The 20,058-nt window shown below is 40.5% G+C and overlaps 1 protein-coding gene across 1 annotated transcript; it reads left to right on the top strand.

Moving 5' to 3' along the window:
- Window positions 1–8,248: 8,248 nt before the first annotated feature.
- On the top strand, window positions 8,249–18,669 carry NPTX2 (neuronal pentraxin 2; the record flags this gene model as incomplete). Its single annotated transcript, XM_084296116.1, has 5 exons — window positions 8,249–8,686; window positions 10,100–10,316; window positions 13,698–13,942; window positions 15,397–15,576; window positions 17,570–18,669. The coding sequence occupies 5 exons, from the start codon at window positions 8,249–8,251 to the stop codon at window positions 17,795–17,797; spliced, it is 1,308 nt and encodes a 435-aa protein (XP_084152242.1). The 3' UTR covers window positions 17,798–18,669.
- Window positions 18,670–20,058: the final 1,389 nt, after the last annotated feature.

Here is a 20,058-nt window from a genome sequence, read left to right on the forward strand (position 1 = left end):
TAAAACAGTATCATATAAAGCCCACTTGTGTTGGGTAACTTCAAGCATAATTTTTGGAAGATGTCTGATTGCTGTCATTTCACAAGCAGAAAGAAGGTGATTCTTTCAGTCTTCTCTTTTAAATTTTAACAACCTATGAAACCATGTTATCCTTCCAAAATCACAGATAAAAATGAGTTTGATATGTACTTGATAATTCACAGTGTTAGTGAAATAAATCAATTTCAAAGGCTCTTAACATTGTACAAACAGATTGATTGGGTTTTGATGTATAGATGTCTCATTAATTAAAACTTTTGTAGGTAAGTGCTCTAATTTATCTTTGTTCATCATTACTATTAATGTTTCAGATAAGTTTTATGAGAGCTTAGACTTTGATGCTTTAATCTTCAGTTGTTTTTAATCATTTCATTTAGAAATGGTTTAGCTTTGTATGAGCTGCTATGAAAGTGATCTTTAGTTAAACCTGTGAAGTGTGAAAATCATCTGTCAAAGCAGATGTACAACATGTCTACTGTTAATATCTCTTTGCCCTTTAATCCTATTTTTCCGGCTTGTGTGGGCACTGACAGTTGACTCAAGTTTCAATCAAACCTAGACGAATAGGATTTTTCCTGCCCTACAGTCAGCTAGTCAGACAATCAGTGATTTTTTCACACTATTCACAAACTCATTAGACCTTTGTTCAGACTGGCTGAGGCACAGCAAGGATTTAGAACGTGCTCTTTCATAGTCCAGAATATTTTTGCAATACTTTTATTTTTCATTGCATTTGAAAATGAAATTATGTAATTTGCAACTACAAATTTTTGACATGCGTTATATAATACATCTAATAGATACAAACACATTGAAGCTGGAACTGTTTCACAAATGAATTACCACAATGCAATTCATCTCACAATTCTTAGAATATTGCAAACCAATTAAATGCAAAGTATGGACATTTTTTACATTGCATTACCACTGTTTTGGAATATGTTTTTAAATGGGCATACATCATTCTGCAAAGAAAAAATTAGTCTGTGGCATCATTTCCTGATGGCACACTGTGAAACATACTGAATGAGGCAATTAATATAAAATTATCAGTGAATTAAGGTCTTAGATAATGCAACTATACGTGGGGAAGCAACATTATGATGCTGAGTATTTGTGTTTTATCTTAGTGGGGAATTAGCTAGGTGCTATAAAACACACAGAAACTGGACAATTGCTTCCCCAAAGATCTAATAGTCTTAAAAGATTAAAAAATAACAACATATGGGTGAAAACAAAGAGAGCTGAAGGCATGTGGCAGGAAGGGTGAAGTAACTTTGTGACAAGCATTAAAATCAAATAAGTTCATTTGGATCTACCCCTCTGAAAATGCGATTGCAGCCAGGCCAAATAGAATTTGTACAATGACAAATAAATGTGTTGTTGACAATTCTAACCTGAAAAGGGCTGGGCTGGTTAACTTGCCTCGCGCACAAGTACCGCTTAGCACAGACAACCTTACCAGGGCAGGGGGTGAAATACCCTACACAGGTCCATAGTGGAGCTGCCATTGATTTTAGTAAAGCCAAAAGACTTCAAAATCTGATTGCCAGTGTAGCTAAACTAATCTCCAGATCCTCTACCAAATCTGCAACCTGGCCCCAGGTGTTTTATCTGAAACATAGTTGGTGCCGAATCCTTAGCTGAAATTGCAAACCCCTTTATTTTGTAATTTTCTTCTGTCAATCTTTCATCTGTGCACATTGTAGTTTCTTGCAAAAGTACCTTCACAGATGATGTTGTTTGTTTTTTTGCCTACCAAAACTCTGGACACTCTCCATGGATTGGTACTTTGTCACACTCATTAGAACTTGAGATAAAGCCTATTGAGGTGACTTAACATCATCTCATAGCACCAGGTACTTTGGCATTTCAAATGCTGTATGGGTCAAGACAAAATAGCATCTCTAATAGTCAGCCACAGAATCAGGCACAAAAATGGTGAAAGGAAGAAGGAAATCCCTGTAGAGAGAACTCAAGGTTATCACTCTAATTCTGACAGAATTGAAAAACTAACTCACCAGCATGAAAGACTTAGCTTCTTCTATAGTAATGTTCTCTAATGGAAAGGCACTGAAAGTTGTTCTGCCTTTTGTCCTGGATTTCTAATCTCTCATGTATTCTTTTATTTCTTTCCCTGTCACAAGGTGGGCACATTATGTTTTATTCTGTGAATTCTAGCTCTGAATCCAAGTGTGTATTTCTGGTGTGGTGACTTCAAAACTGTGTTTACCAGTTTGTGAGTGTGTGCTTGCATCTAATACACCCATGCAGTAATGTAAATGACTGATGTAAACGTGTATTTCTGCTTTACGTACCTGTACCATGGAAAAAAAAACACCTGATACCATCATGACAGTGAACCATCTGGTCAAAGGATACAATTTCCCTGTCAGCAACAGGGAAACTGAAACTATTCACCTACCACTGGACTTTCTAGTGTGTAGGACTGAATGGATTTGAAGGGGCTAGCATAAGCATATTGACTGTAGAAACCCACCAAGACAAGCCCAAGTGTGGGCTGTACTAACTATCCATACGGCAGTATTTGGAGATGTAACAGGAGGTAATTTCTCCTGCTCTGTACAGAGCACTGTGGCGCCTGCACTGGAGTTTAATAACCGTGTGCCATAGCTACCGCACTGCAAGCTGCAGTCCCTGCTGGAGGTGGTGCTAATGGGCTAGCACAGAGGAGATGCTTCTCACTTGTTACAGAAGGAAGTGCAATATTTAGTCTTTTCACAGTAGCATCTTATCTTGCAAATTCAAATCTAAGTAGACTATGAGCTTTGAAAATAAACCTGAACAATAAATACGCAGTTCTGAACATGTAAAAACACTTGATTCTTTTCTGTATGTCTATATGTAGACTTTAAAATGCATTAGCATGTATTCTGCATATTTCTAGCCCAATTCTGTATTCTATGTTTCATATCACACTTGGAATTGGGGAAAATTCTTTCACCCTCCGGAAGATATGCGTTAATGACTATTGAGTAATAAAAGCCGGCGAAGGTCTCAGTGTTTGTTCTCCATGCAGGTAACCTATTTAATTTCTCAAATGTATTTCTAAGCTTGGCATTTAGGGCTAAATGTCTGCAGAGTACCAGGAGATAGTGGGTCCTGCAGAAGCTGACCCACCGTTTCTCAGGTTGGAGAATAGTACCACAGGGTGACAGACAGCTTGTATGCATTCTTGGCAAGGTCTCCTACTCCTGGCCTCTAGTCACCAGCAGCAAATGGGAATGCTAGAGGCAGCGAGATCTCTTTTAAGTGTCTTAAGTCCTTTGAAAGTTCCTGCAGTGATTCTCCCTGACAAAGGTAGTATTTGCAATGATTACCTCTAGAGTAGGTTCTGTTTTCCTTCTGCCAGAAGCAAGACTGTCCTAATTAATGATTCTCAGAAAAGTAATGTATCATTTAGATGATCTAGAGAACACCTGAATTTATTCAGATCAATGGCAAAGATCCTGTTGAGTTAAAAGGGAATACATTTTTCATTTATGATTTTCATAGAACTGCCTAAGATATGGAAAGAATAAGGGAGTATGTCTCTTAACGATTGGTTTCTTCTAATATTCTATCTATATTTTATCAATAGAAGCTTTATAAGACGGGGATATTAAGAACATCTAAAGTATGTTGAACAAAATCCTCTCGCTGCAGTATCCCTAGGTGTTGTGACTTTTAACGTCTGTAGCCTAACCTAGGTTTCCTGGTTCTTTTCCTGTAACTGGGTCACAACCTCTCCTCCCCCACTGAATTTCCTGATACCAACAGTTGCTGGATACCAAGCTTCTTAAAAGTTTCGGAGTTCAGTTCTGTAGCAGACCTTTAATCAGTAGCCAGGAGATCGTTATACAGTCTGAAGTAGATACTAAGGATTAAGCAAAGACCCTGCTCATGTCTCTGATTTCTTCTGCAAACATGCACAGAAGGACACTGAACAAAGTTCCTGATTTCAGGCTTTGTTGCTGGTGCATTGTTCTATAGTTTTGCTAAAGTTTTGATACGAATGAAGTTGGTCATCTTTGACAAAGTGGCACATTTGTAAGGAATGACACAAATTATGCAAGGTTGAAAGGGCAGATTTGTTTGTTGATCAGTTAGATCTTTGAGATCACTACCCATAGCATACCAAATGCTACAACCAAAGTCTACATTTGGTGTAGACTCCTGTTCTGCTTTCAGTGAAATGGATTAGACAATGTAAGCTGTTTGTCTACACTTTTTAAACCACGACTATTCAGAGAGAGATGCCCATATTTTACAGTTTCAAAACAGTTTATTCCCAATTTGGTCCCTGAAATGAAGAAGTCATTTCAAAGTAATCAGCACTTTGTGGCAATTACTGTTGTAGTGAACACCTCTGAAACCCTCACTACTTATCAGAAATCAATGAATTAATTTAGTAGAAAATACTTTTTCCTATCTGTGTGTTTTCTAATCGTCTTTTAAGTATTAATTCTTCCTTCTTTACTTTGGATAGCCCAGCATTAAATTTTACTGTCAACTTTTCCATAATCTTGACTCCTGGTGACAAAGAAATCAGATTTTTCCCAGTAACAGTTTACATTTTTCTTCTTTTTTTTTTTCGTCTTCTGATGTATTTTTATCGTATTTTAACTTCTAAGAGTTGTAAATGGTAACTGAAGTAGCATTTTCTTTAAAGTGAATGTGCTAAATAAACTACTATAACCTAGGTGATATAAGCAATGTTCTCATACAAATAATAAGCATCAGGTGAGACAATGTCCCATTGTGATGCACAGACATATAGGAATAGACAATTTCTGCCTGGTGAGAGTTTACAATTTGAGAAAGGCCAGAGAGAAAAAAATGAAAAATAGGTTCATTTTACAGACAAAGAAGTGAGGCATAGAGAAATTAAAGATATTTTTCTCAAAAGTTCCTGGGGCCAGGCTGTAAAATGTAGGTACTGACTAACAAAATTGAACGTTTATCACTTTTGAAAATTTCACTAGGTAGTTAAATGCTTAACTTCCACTAAAATAAAACCTGAATTTCCAAGTCATATATAAAAAGATCTAAATTGAGCTTAGATAATTAGGACAAAATTTCAACTGAATATCTGGACAATTATGAGTGGAATTTTTGGACACACCAATGTGTCCAAAAAATAAGAATCTTATCTGCCATCTGAAGATATTTGTATGCTGGCTTTTATGTGCCTAAGCCATGCTTTAAAAATGTGTCACAGTCTCCTAATGCATTTAGAAGTTTCTGCAAGATTGTGTTAGTGGTTTGGCCAGTATTGTAGACAGAAGTGTGTTAGCAGAATTCTATGTCAGGTCTCCTGAATTCCAGACCTGCATCCTAAACACAAAAATCTTCTATACTTGAGAGTCCAACTGCATTTTGCATTCATATTAAAGTTCCAGTATTATATATTACAGTTGTGCATCAAAGATAAAGACAGATAGCAGCTAGCATGCAAATGCTGTATCCAAAGAGAATAAAGCCCTTTTGAAGGCAGCAGAACTGTCAAAGTTAAATTAAAAATTAAAAATCCATTCTGTGGGCTACAGAGATGCTAGGCTGCCTGACAGCCCCAGAGCCAGGGAGTTTTAGCTGCAACAGTAAGTTATCTGTACTTGCTGTGCTTCTCACTCTACCCTGATCGACTTTTATACCACACTGAAATATAATCATTGTACCTATAAAATGCTCATCTTGGTCATAGGGGAAAAAAACAACTCCTCGAGAGTGTTTTTTTTAAAGATCTCAGATTATCAAGTATTCAATTTGTTTATGCCTTAGCATGTAATATATTAAGATGACAGACTTTCTCCTTTTTATGATTAATGATTTATTATTTATGATAATGTACTGCTGCATGTTAGTCACTCAAAATGAAGATTGATATGGCCATCAACATATAAAAACACTGGCTACATTCACAAACAGCGTTTTCATAAATTAATGCCTCCATCAAGTGTTGGTCTCAGAATCTGGAAGTAGGGTAGAGTAGGGTGATTTGGGTTGGGTATTTTTGAAAGCACTGAAACACTATAGAAAAATACTGTGCATGTTAAGAAGGATGATGGATAAGATCTGCTTCTTTCCGTGTCTGTCCACCCTCCCTCCACACTTATGCCCTCACTGCGTGGTGACTGACATTTCTGAGTCTGTCGGGATTCTTTCTTGTTTTACTGTCCTCACCTGTCAAAAAGAAACAGTATAGTAATAAAGGACAATACTTCTGTTGTCATAAGCAATTTACCACCATATACTGTACAGAACTTTGGAAATCAGATGTGTATTGCCTGCTGCTGTTTGTATTACTTTTCTGTGTCCCTGAATAAGAGATTATGACGGAATCCATCTATAATTAAGCAAAACTTTCAAGCCATAGGTTGCTTGAATCTCAAAAGGAACAATACCTTTATCACTGTCATGGACTAAGTCAAAATCTTTGCTTGATTTTACACCTCTGAAATAGAAGGTGGGTTTTAAAATCTGGATCAGGATTTTGAAATTCCCATTTAAGTACAGTGTTTAAGTATTTTCATGGGGTACCATCACAATTCATGTGATAGGGTGTGGAATCAAGCAGTATAAAAGCAATAGTCTATTGTTGCCCTACAGTAGGGTCACAGGTCTTTAAAGGCAAAGCCAGCATTATGTAATTATTTTATTAAGATATACTGCTTCACTTGACATTTGAGAGAAAATGTGACACAGATGTGACTGAATGATCTTAAATGTAGAGAATGATCTTAAATGTAGAGCAAAAGATGTGGTATGTAATTGCATAAAGGTTTCAATAGCTCTCAGACTTGTGTGGACTGGAAAGACGCTGTGTTGACAGAGGAGACGTTCCCAGTATACTTGCGTGGTCCTCCTCATCACAGCATCCAAAAATTTGACCAGCTAAGTTATTTATCGGTGATACCCTGTTAATTTCAATGGGAGTTAGATGTCTAGCTAGGGAGTCAGAGGCTGAGTGCTTACATCCCTTCCATCTGACCAGGCAGCAGGACAGTCTCTTGAGACCTGCTTTCCAGACAGAATTCAGACAGAAATTGGAGCTTCTGGTTGCTTATTAAATGCCGTCCTCTGTTCTCTCCCTTTGAGTAGGCAATACGAGCTGCATCTCTCACTTGTGTGAGTTAACGGTGTCTGCAGTCAGCTTTGACTGAGGTGATTTTCAAACAGGGCATTGCTGGAGGGATTGAACAAACTAACTGGACATCATGAAACAAGTGAGTTAGCTATCTCTGTGGTGCGTGCTCCTGCAACTTGCTAACTCAGTCTGTAGCATAAAGCAATTCACATCTGCACTGATTTTTTTTTCAATGACATATTATTTCTTGTTTTTCTTCACTGTAACTAGGCAAGTTACGTATTCCATAGTAATAATTATTTGCCCTGTGTTAAAATGTCTTTCTTTTCATACATAAACTTTCTAAAAATGTGAAATTCGACTCAATGGTTTTCAAGTCCTAAGAGCAGCCTCTGCTGATGCATGAGGAAATTGTTTCTCCGCTTTTCCAACAGAGGCAACAGTTTGCGTTGCCTGCCCGTGAGTAGTTGGCGAGGACGATTCAGCTGCGGTGCGTGTGGCACATGGAGAAATAGGCAATCCTTCACTGCCTGTACGTTTTAAGTGTGGTCAACGTCAAAAGCATCTGGTACCGGGAATGATATAGATAAAACTGCAGTGGTGTTACGGTCCTCTGTAAAAACTTCTGGTGATCCTTCTCAGAATAGCCCCATGCCCGTTCCATCATCAAATGTGAACGCTGCCCCACCGACACTTGGACCCCCCTCGTTTTTGTGACACGATCTTTGAGGCAGGCGCTCGCTGCCCCAAGCCAGCGCTGTCCTGGGCGCGGGGAAGCGGCGTGACCTGCCCGGCCCCTGCCCGGCCCCACCCCGACCCGACCCGGGCGCAGGGAGCCGGGGGCCGCCTGGGCAGCCCCGCCTGGCCCGGGCTCCCCTCAGCCCCTCGCCCGCCGGCTTCCCCCTCACAGCCCCGGCCCCCGGGACCGAGCGGCGTCAGCGGCGGCCGCAACCAACCAGCGGCAGCCGGGAGCGCCCCCCCCGTCCCCTCCCCGCCCGATAAAAGCCGCGGGCCGGCGAGGCGGGACGGGGCGGCGGCGGCTCCTGTCAGAGCCGCGTCCCCGCTCCGCTCCCGGCAGCGCCGCGTCCCCCGCCCGGCCCCTCGCCCGCCGCGCCCGCCGGGATGCTGCCCGTGGTCGCCGGGCTCCTCCTCGCCGTAGCCGCGGGCGGCCGGGGGGCGGCGGGGGAGCAGGAGAGCCCGCCGGGCAGCCGCTTCGTCTGCACCTCGTTGCCGCTGGACGCCGCCGGAGCCGGCTGCCCGCTGCCCCCCGTGCCCATGCAGGGCGGCGCGCTGCCCCCCGAGGAGGAGCTGAAAGCCACGGTGCTGCAGCTGCGGGAGACCGTCCTGCAGCAGAAGGAGACGATCGGGAGCCAGCGGGAGGCCATCCGGGAGCTCACCGGCAAGCTGAGCCGCTGCGAGAGCACCGACGGCAAGCCCTGGAAGAAGGAGATGGGCAAGGGCAAGGACACCATGGGCGACCTGCCGAGGGACCCGGCGCAGGTCATCGACCAGCTCAGCCGCACCATGCAGACCCTGAAGGACCGGCTGGAGAGCCTGGAGGTAGGGCCGGGCAGGCAGCCTTCCTCCTGCCCCAGCCTCCTGCCCGAGCCCCCCGGCACGACCCCAGCAGCACGCTTCGGCTGCGCGGAGCTCTGCGAGCTGGCCGGTTGCTTGGCTCGTGTCCCTTGAGGTCTTGGCTCATCCACTCGGCTTAATGGTAGCAGCCTGAAGGTCTTCTCTCCAAGCGCGTTCTCAGCGTGGGGAGAGGTTATGCGGTTTTAGTGCTTGATTTCTGTGCTAATACGCCTAATTCTCTTTTCCTGGGAATGTGGCTTCACAGGGCTTGAGGTATAATGCTGACATCTGTAGCGATAAGACCTTGACATATGGTGCTGAGCCAGCCAGTGGTGACAAGGAGTTTGTGTAGGGCAGGTTGTGAAGATGAGGTGATGGGTTTAGGGCTGGCATTGAATAAAATGAATGTGATTCTGTGTGACTGAATACAAAGGGGACTCGGTCCAAGCTTGCTGACAAAAGATTTCCATATGCTTTTGGGCAGTGCCTATGGTTGAGTGGCACTTGTGGAAACAATTTATAGAGTATTCCCACATGAATAGTGCTGGGCACTGTGTTTTGTCTTCCACACAGAGAGATCTGTAGGTGTCCTTTTGCTCTCCTCCAAGCATTCAGTGGTGCTTGGGAAGAGGATGGAGACTAACTTCCTAAAGGTTATTCTCTGAGGTCTAAACACTGAGGGCTGTTTTTCGGGTAGTTCTGAATGACCAGGTTGTGTAACATTATTGTTGCTGGGTTTCTGAGGCACCTTATGTTGGCTTTTTTCTTTTTTTTAAACGTTGTAGAAGGGACAGTCCACTAGAGTAAGATGTAGTTAGGTGGAACTGTTGGTTTCCTGGTATGCTTAAAGATACCAGTGTTGCTTAACAAAGATTTTTGGTTATTGCAGTTTAAAGAAAAATGCTTTCACTGTTAGTATCTAAAGTTGATCTAAAGAGTATCTGACTCCACGCTCTGCAAGTCAAAACTGAGGAAACTAGTTTGGTAAATTTGCTTTAGAATTAGTTAAACTTTTTTTGTTGAAATAATAGTTTTTCTATTTACGTAAGTTGGTAATGTTATTTGCAGTAAGTAAAGCAAAAATTGACTAATGTGCCACACATACCCATAGTAAAGGAAACCTGGCTTCCTACATTGATTTTATTGAACTTGAATGTATGAAGACTCCTTCATGTGAAACACTGGAAGCCTCTAACAAAAGTGCCCTTTTGTTTCAGGACCTGTTTTGCTATAGTGCTGATAAAAGCACTGAACATGACAAGCACTAAAAGGCAATGCCTCTTTTGTACTTGCCAGAGAACTCAGTGATCCTGCTTTCTTTCCTTTTAGTCAGAAACATATCTACATTTAACTTGTTGTTTTAGAAATGGCATTTTTTTCTTCTCCTTTCCCTTAAAGCACCAACTTCGAGCCAATGTGTCATATGCAGCACTGCCTAATGATCTTCGAGAGATGCTCCAGCGGAGACTTGGAGACCTAGAACGCCAGCTCCTGAGCAAAGTGGCTGAGCTTGAGGATGAAAAATCTTTGCTTCATAATGAGACATCAGCCCATCGGCAGAAGACAGAGACAGCCTTGAATGCATTGCTAGAAAGAGTGTCTGAATTAGAAAAAGGTAATTTGCACAAAACCTAAACACTTCCCCATGCTGATTTATTTTCTCTCCTCCCCCCTTCCAGCACACTAGTTTAAAGGTGTGTGTTGAGGGAAGGACAAAAGCCTGTTTCTGGTTAAAGTACTGGACTGAATATTAGGTAACAGTGCAAATACTTAAATTCCTTTCTTCCTTCTGTCAGAGCCTTCCTGCATGGCTTTGGCTTGCTGTCTCTTATGTTGGCATATGTGAGTGTTTATGATGAAATTCTTAGTGTTTGTGAGGTGGGAAGTTAAATAAAGAGGCAAGTGGAAATAGGAAGAAGTACAATATTGGTGTCAGGTAATTACCTGGGTAATGTCAAGTACACATCTAAGTAGAGCTGCCTTTATTTGAACTGAAAATAGTATAGGCTAAGCTAATTAGCACAACTGCCTTTGATGTAATAAATGGTGTCTTTTGCCAGAACCGTTTCCTGCTACTTTGGAAATGTCACTGGTAGGATAAGGTTTTTCCTTCTATTACTGGATATGCCATTGAGTAACTGCAGGTAATTCAATTGTGTCCTATCTCAAGTACATAGCCTTTGGAGTTTGTAGTAGATTACACATGGTGCCACTGGGGGCACTCTCTTAATCCCAGACATTTAATGAGATACTTGGGTTAATTATTACTGAGATCCGTATGCTTGAGTAGGGTCCATTTATTTGAATTACAAAGGTCTGTGAAAATGAGCTGAAGAACAGAACTGTATTTCTGGAGTGATTATACACACCTACTGAGTAGACAGTGTAGGACTAGAGTACTGGTAAATATCACTGTCCAATCTTTAAATGATTTTTCCAAAGTGAATAGGCCTTGTCCTTAAAAGCAGCGTAATGGACATGCTTTCAAAATAGCATAAACATGCATATCTCATGAATTTTAAAATGAAGCCTAATGGATCCATTTGTATAATACTGCATTAATGTTTTCATTTTAAAAGTGTGAAGGCTAGGGAAAGAGGAAGAGGAGGAAGAACTCCTGTATAGACTCTGTCATTTAATGCTTTCCTGAGAGCTAAGATAAAACCTACACTGCAACTAAAATTCTGGAGAACTGGTGGCCTGTTAATGTCTTATGTGGCAAGTATTGCTAGTCCATGTCTCTGGAAGATGTGACTCATATCAGTAAGTCATCAGAAAGAGAAAGGCAGTAGTGGGAGAACAAGAATGTGTAATTTGCTTGGGCTAAAAATAGCCCCTTCCCAGCTTCCTTTTTTTTTTTTTTTTGTGTGTGTGTGTGTGGGGAAGAGAGAGGGCTGTCTTCGTATAAGTCTCCAGGGAAGTGAAGTATTTGGGCCAGCAACCAAGACACAGGCTTTCTTTTGGTTGTGTAATTTGCTGTCTGTTACAACACGGTTTGCTTAGCTGTTCTGTGCCTTTGGCTCCTCAGTCAAATCAAGGTGAGGGTAATAATGACCTAAGAACTTAATGAATCCGTAGATTAAATGCAGTCAGTACTTGAAGTGATCTGACATTTTTTGAAAACAGCATTTCTACAGTGCTTTTATTTTAAATGACATGCTGTTTAACATCTATTCCTGCCAACTAACTGAAGTGCCATAAGCACCTGGTCATTCTGAGATTAAATGGAGGAAGAACTTACCTTCCAAGGTGGCAGTATGCATTCGGGATTTTTATCTGTCACTATGGCAGAAGTCTTTAGTTACCAGTGGAGCAGAAAAGCTTGAAGTTCATACAACTGTCCTGATTGCCAAAGTCTTCTGGTAATTTATACCAGTTACCTCCTTCAACTGAAGTATGTGTTTCAATAAAAAGCAGGACTGATGGGAGGACTGGTCCCGCAACTGGTAGCGCCTGGCCTTAAATGTGATGCATAATTTTGCTGGAAACACAGACAAGTCACTTGCTGTGTTTAAATCCAAACCCCTTTAAAAGGGAATAACAATATTTTTTGCCCACCTTGTCCACAATTAATTGAAATTCTTTAGGAAAATAATTTCATTTTTCATTGTGCATGTACACATTGCCCAGAACAGGGGAATCTTGGTACCATTTGGAGCTGTGGGTGTTTTCGAGTCATAAGGACAAACTGTAAAAGTGCAATTAAGATGAATATTGTTTGTTCTTTTCCAACCTATTATTGCTTCCTTAAGCTCTTTCACACAGTGACTAACGCTCTCAATGGAGTAAATTTTTTATTATTTTGACATTGGCTGTGCCAGCCTAGTGGAGGTTGCTCAACATTAGCCCGAAGACCCTACTTTTATTTGCTTATAAATTTGGAGTATTTCAGTTTTTGGGCTGTAAGGTCCTCAAGACAGATGCAAGCATCAGACAAGCTTTTTCTTCTTCCACCCCCTCTTTCTGTGAAAAATGCAGTCAAAACACTTCAGTTGCTTCTGAGAATCAGAACTGAAAGAATGCCAACAGTTTAAAAAATTCATATGAAAATTGTGGCAACCTTTTGTGACAGCAGCTCTTCATTCGGATTGGAGTGTGAAATTTGGCCATTTGGATTGAATTTGTTTTGGGAATGTGAGTAAAGGAAATGGGTGGGAATCAGGTTGTTAAAAGGATGAGGTTGACACTCTACTACAGAACTGTGGGGTTTTATTTTTTGGGCACAATGTGGGATTTCTCTCTTCCTTTTAATATACTTAAAATCTAAAAAATTACTTGCAAGTAACTACATCAGTGTCTAGTGTTTTGGTAGTTCACAAGTTTATATCACATTTTTCTTTGTCACTTTGAGCTTCAGCTTTATATTTGAGTTCAGAACTCCACTGGATTTGTCTATGGGTAGAAAACAGTTCTAAATTTTACTCTGCTTTTTGGAACCTTTCTGGAATATATGATTTTTTTTGTTATTTCAGATTGGCCATCCAAATCAAGAGCATCAACCTGTTTCTCAGTCTGCTATCTATAAAATTGGGATACTGCTGCTAGCTCCCTGTGTAGAAGTAATAGGAAAAGAAGCATCATTTTTGAAACACTGTTGTGCCTTAATAATGAGTATACTAGAGATTCACTGTTTAGTAACAGTAAATATGTTTTAAAACAGTTTGAATTGTGTGAGATAGGAAGGCCTCCAGCCATGAACTGAGCAATGAAGAAAGAAAATATTTAATAGCCTCTCATTAGTTGTATGCCATCTATTATTTCGCTCTGAGTGAGGAGGAAAAAGAATTAGCATGATGTATATAAGATCTAGCTGTATTCTCTAACTGTGCTGCAAAATCAACATCACTAATCTTCAGTATATTTTTTTGTGTATCCTCTTCAACATGAGTAAAATTAAAGTTTCTCAATATAAATTATATTATTTTCCCAGCCTGAATTACATATACATATTGTTTTGTTTGATGCTACAGATTTTTCTTCTTCAATGTAATTCTAGGTAGTAGTGCATTTAAATCACCTGATGAATTCAAAGTGTCCCTTCCTCTTCGCACAAACTACTTGTATGGGAAGATCAAGAAGACTCTGCCAGAGCTGTATGCTTTTACTGTGTGCTTATGGCTGAGGTCAAGTGCTTCTCCTGGAATTGGCACTCCATTCTCATATGCTGTTCCTGGGCAGGCTAATGAAATTGTCCTCATAGAGTGGGGGAATAATCCAATTGAACTGCTAATTAATGATAAGGTAAGAATCCTTTTCACGTCTATATAGGCAGAATAACACTGCGTTTCTATGCCTGAACCCTTGGTACCTCTGCGGTAACTCATTCTCTCTGAGAGAGCCACCTCTGGGCCTTTGGGATGGTAGAAGAATGTGTACACGTCTGTTGTTGCCCATCTGTTTGTTGCAAATTCATAAAAGTACTCTTAATAAAGTCGATTGGGATATGTATTTGGGTATTGAGGCAAGGCTGTGTGACATCTAGGTATGCACACACCTGTGTTTGTCCTCTCAAGTTAAAAGCAGATCTTGGCCTCTTGAATTTTGTATCCCATCATCTGTTTGGGAGGCATGTAACTATGGCTGCTTTTATTATGTTTTGTGACTGAAACATCATTTGGAACATAACTTTTTCAGACTTACATCTAGATGCAGAAAGCAACATCTAATTGTCCCTCATGGCTTCACACCACTGATGTTTTTTGAGTTAGACCCGAAACAAGACCTGTTGAAACTCTGCATTAAAACAGACTGGATACTTCCTTCTTCATCACCATCTGCTTGGGTTAATTATAAAATGTAAATAGTTAAAGTGACTGGATTTGAATCAGTGTGAGCTGAACTAGATTCTTAACTTTGCCTAGGCTGTATTGTAGTGTAACTTGCCTTCAGGCACATCCCTTGTTTTCTTTGGCCTGTTAGGTTTCCTAGTAACTCACTGTTCTCTGAGGGATCAGGTGTTTATGAATTTACAGCACAACTCAGCTGGTTCAGTCACATGGATAGTTAAGGACTTGTAACAGACCTACCATCCTGCCAAATCAATAAAACCGAAATCAGATTATCTTTAATGGCTTATGGAAAAGAAGGAGACTTGAGCATGCTTGTTTTTAGCAATAACTTTTCATCTCTTAACTATTATGTCAGTTGTACTAACATTCTGGTAAGTTTTTCTTTCTTCCACATCACAGCTGCTTAATAGCCCACTACATTTGTGTCTTTATGTTGACTTGGGTAAGTTTTTAGATCAAAGTCCTGAAGGAACAGAATCCCTGCATAATAGCTTCCACAGCAGACTGAACTATTTGTTAGAGTTCTCACTGCAAATGGTGCAAGCAAAATGTAGACTTGAAGAGGAACTTAACATGAGCACTGGGTTGAAAGTTAGCAGTGAGATTTAAGTAAATGCAAATAAATATGCAGTATCACTGGGTTGACAGCAGCTTAGACTCTAGTACTTGTGTCTTGATTACAGATGAAACAAGGGCCTACATCTGGAATAAAAAGCATGCCCCTTTTCCTGAATACGGGAGAGCTGGGACAAAATAGGAAAATGTGGATTAGTATCTGCCCCTAAAGCTTATGCCTCTGCAGACAGTGGATAAATACGGACCCTTTACAAACATTGTGCTTGAACTGCCAGACTTGGTTTACAACATTCATTATTCTTTGTTTTGTTGTTGTTGTTTTCTTTGTAGGTTGCCCAACTCCCTCTCTTCATTAGTGATGGAAAATGGCATCATATCTGTATTACGTGGACAACAAGAGATGGAATGTGGGAGGCTTTTCAGGATGGAGAGAAGCTTGGCACTGGGGAGAATCTTGCTCCTTGGCATCCAATTAAACCTGGAGGTGTCTTGATCCTGGGTCAGGAACAGGTAAGTGAATGATTCTGTGTTCCAGGGTTGTGTTTTGTTTTGCTTAAGAAAAACAAAACAAAACCCCACAACACACACAACACCAGAAACAAACAAAAAGCCCAATAAAAAAGACAAAGGGAAATCAAGGACCCCCCCAACCAAACAGCAGCTGTGAGACAATTTGCTTGTAAATGCTTGGTCTTGTTGTATACGTAGTATCTGAAAGATTAAAACAGCAACAAACACTTAATATAATCATACTTTGTTATATTATGTTTAATTTATTAAATATTCAGAATATTCATGTTGCAACTCATTCCCACTCTTAATGCTACAAGGTGCAGCTAGGTCAATGATCTGGGTAATGCCTTAAATGACATCCTTGGAGCTAGGTTGCTCAGTGCTAGCAACATGGCCACTGAAGTTTCAGAAAAGGAGAGAACTGGCCAGTGCTGTTGTGTAAGCACAATCAAAAAGGAGCTTCCTGAAAGCAGACCAAGGCTAATTGCTTTGAATTTTTTTAATTGAAGCCAAATTGGCCACCCCCCTTAGCACATTGCTGTTGTTTTTTTTCCCCTCCATCTCCTCATTATCCCAAAAATAGTCAGAATGTTAGTCCCAAAGCCCCAGATTAGACAAAAGAAAGTATATATGGGGATGAGGGGACCAACAACTGTGGGCACTGGAGTGCTTGTGGGTATATTGGGATCTTCTATCCTGATAACCTATGTAAGTGCCAAGGGGAATTCCCTCTAGGCCAAGTTGTGTGGCTTTTCAGGTGTACACATCTTTACAGTAGTGGATCCTATCACTACTTTAGAAGTTGATGCCCACTTGAAAGATGAGTGGGAAAGGTATGAATTCTACATCATATATTTAGTTTCTCATTAAAGGTAGAGGTAAATAGCTCTCTTAAAGCAAATGCTAATAAAGTTTGAATATTAGTATTGCCAACAGACATTATTCATGAGGTTGAGGGTAAGTCCTTTCTGAATATGGGAAAAGAAGATTCAAAATCCCTTGATTTAGGCAATAGCTTAATGAGATATTAACTACGAGTTGTGTGGCTCTATTATCTTGGTGTTTTTCTCTGTTTGTTCTTTGAATGATTATATATATATTATCCTAATAAAAATCATTGCTTGTAATGCATAGCAGGAAATATTCTTTCTCCAGGATTCCCAGGTTCACAACTGGGCAAGGCAATGAAGAATTAATTTTGTCCCGATGCTGATTTCAGTAGCTCCTTACCCATGACAAAAGTGACAGAATGGTAAATTCAGAATCCTAATACACTCTGTACGGCAGATGCTCCAGCTCACTATTAAATTGCTGGCAGCTTTTTCTGTAACTCTCTCTTGCCATTGCCTGTACTACGTTTGGCTCTGTCCTGTGCTATCAGTCCGATCACACTGTCCTTCAGTAGTGAGTTGAGCAAATGAACACTTCAGGCTTGTGCAGTAACAGTTGGCATTACTCATTTGGTTCAGCCAGCAGAAGCCTGTGTGTCCAGATCCAAAGATCCCATCTTGTAGTCCCTGCGGACCATTGGTCAAGGGCTGCAGTAACAGTTTAATCTATAGCTATAAAACTGTGAGTGATCTTACGCATCTATGTAGTTCTTGCTGAAGCTTTCTTGTGCCAAGCTTGCAAAATGGGTCCTAAATCAGCCTCAATATTTACAGCTGCCTTCCTGCTCTATTAACTGGGGGCAGGGTTAGTTAAGTGTAGCTGTAACTGTAGGTGACTGTATACCATTGTGTGATGATGTACAGTCACTACTGTTTGCTTTGAATTGCTTTGAACCATTTCAGACTGGAGCTTTTACCTGTTCCACACAATGACATCTTGCTCAAAGTAGCCCTTCTAGAAACTTGAAGTTGCTTGTCCCTGTCACTTACCTCTGTGCCTCCTTTTAGCCGCGTGGCTGTGGGTGGGAGGGTCTTCAAGTTTGATGAAGAAAATGCTGAAATAGTCTTCTCATCTAATCCTAATTCTTCTGTGCCTGAAGGACACAGTAGGAGGAAGATTTGATGCGACTCAAGCCTTCGTTGGGGAAATGAGCCAGTTCAATATATGGGACAGGGTTTTAAAAGCTGAAGACATCATGAATATTGCTAACTGCTCAACCAACATGCCTGGCAACATCATACCCTGGGTTGATAACAACGTTGATGTGTTTGGAGGTGCAACTAAATGGCCTGTGGAGACATGTGAAGAGCGTCTGCTAGATTTATAGCTGCAATTGTTTCCCATTCAAGTGCCCCCTTTAGTAGGACAATCTTCTGTGCAATGTAAAGCACTTATTTTTCTTTGTCCTTCCCTAACTCCTTAAAAAAATGAAATAAATTGCCTCAGTGGAAAAAAAAAACAAAAAACACACCATAGTTTTGGGGCATTGAGCCTGACAATGAAAGAAGCACTTCTTGTCTAGAGCAGCCCTTCTTTTCTTATGGGCTGATCCAGAAATATGCTTTGGCCTGCAGCTGCCTTTGGGTTAGGCCCAGCTTTAGGATATCAGTTCTTCTGACAGGGATGGGGAGCAGTTATCAAAAGGGATAGTGTAGTTAACATGTTAATGTTCAGTGTTGACACAGCATGAAGACTAACAGGCTAAATGTGAATCCTTCCTTCCAGTCTATTGTCTCCCCTTCGAATTGAAGCCATTCTTTTTTAGCCCTTTTTAAAGAAATCACTTTATCCTTATATTACAGTGACTATGGTGCAACTGTGGATAGAGCAGAACAGCCACTGTCTGAGTGCAATGGTCTTGCTTCTTAATTTACAGTTCAGAAATCTTTATTTTATGGTAAGGAGGCAATGTATTTGACACATGCTATTCTAGTTCAATTTGCAGAAAGGGCTGTGTAATCAGCATAGCTCCACTGAAGTAGAGAAGCTTCAGGTAAGGCTCTGTCCCAAAGCCTGTCTTTCCCTAGCCAGGATCCCTGTATAGATGGTTGGATGAAAGATTGTATTTGTATTTTCTGTAGGCTGAATGTACTGAATTTGTAGTGACCTGGCTTGTAAACTTTTCTCTATTGTTTCTCTTGCTTTAGTCCATGTCTCTTCTTTAAATATAGAAGCTGTGATTAGGTGAATTTCTGTTTTCTTTTGCTTTGAAAGGCCTTTTTATGAGCAAGTGCCAAAGTTCAGTTTCAGCTTGCTAAGAATCACTATATATTTTTCCAACATAAGTCTTCTGCACTGTTTTCTATGTTATTATAATGGTCCTATGTAAAGCGTGCTGGTTCTTTCAGTTCTTGTTGACTGTCTCTCTTCTGTAAGCACTGGGCTGACTACTATATTTTTTCATTTTCTCTCAATATTTTGCAAACAATGTTGCTGTTTTCCTTGGCATTGATGTGACTACTTAGTTTGTGGCTCGCGGATAGCAAATGCACTGTACTGGGAAAGAGTTAATACTTTTGTTATTTAAAAGAAAAAGAATTTAAATGGGTGGGGAGGGGAAATTTATATAGCTATATATCATATTTTATTTTTCATATGTTTGAATTGTAAGAATAATATGGTGACAGTCCCATTTGTAGGATAAAGTTACATATTTCCATTAATATGTAGTATGCTGTTCTTAAAAGAAAATTCTTATAATGAACTTTTAATTAAAATGCAATGTAAAATGAGTCTCATAATTACTTTGTGGTCACACAAGACATTGAATGTTCTTTTTCATTACTGCTGTGAGTTCTGCTAATATTTCTCTAGACTGATAGAAGTACAGACCTAACAAATAGATTTTTCTGGAGTTGCCTTAATTCCCTAAATGTCTTAAATCACAATCTGTGAACCAAAAGGGTCTTTGTGTGTGTGTGTGTGTGTGTGTGTGTAAGTTGTGTGTGTTACCTTACCTGGGGACCCTAGGGTGACTATATTTGGATGTGATGGGGTGTTGCAAGCTCTGAGATGTCACCTCCTGCGGTGATCAGACTAGTGCTTGTTTGTGGGGTGGCTCTGTGGGAGTGGGATGGGACACAGAGTTAATGTTTGTTCTTCATTTTTACAGTAGTGAGAAAGCAAAAGTATAAAAGTTTGCTGCTGGGTGAAAGTGCAGCTTGTAGGCATCTTAAGAGTCCCAAGCCAGTGTTAGAAGAACAGTTCAACAAACAGAATGAAGCAAATGTGGTAGCAGAGGCACTACATCTGTGCAAGTTTTAAAGTGCGGCATCCACAGCATCTGACGGTAAACAAAATGCTCTGCTTGGTAAGCTAACAAGCTGATGGTGTTCTCTATAAGAGGAAATCAGCTGCAGCAGAAATGTTTCTCCAGCTCTGACATTCTGACATCCTTCTCCAGCCATGGAGAGTTTGAGGTTTCTGTGGAATATTACACAATTAGATTTCAAAAGATCTCATTTGGATTTGTTAAACAAACAAATAAAAAAATCTCCACAACAGGGTTGGCATTTCCCATCCCTGCAAGAAAAAAACAGACCTCAGCATCCCAATGTTGTATGTCCTAAGGTCAAGGGGAGCACAAAA

Source organism: Netta rufina, assembly GCF_964035555.1.
Source record: "Netta rufina genome assembly, chromosome: 15".
NCBI classification, from domain to species: domain Eukaryota; kingdom Metazoa; phylum Chordata; class Aves; order Anseriformes; family Anatidae; genus Netta; species Netta rufina.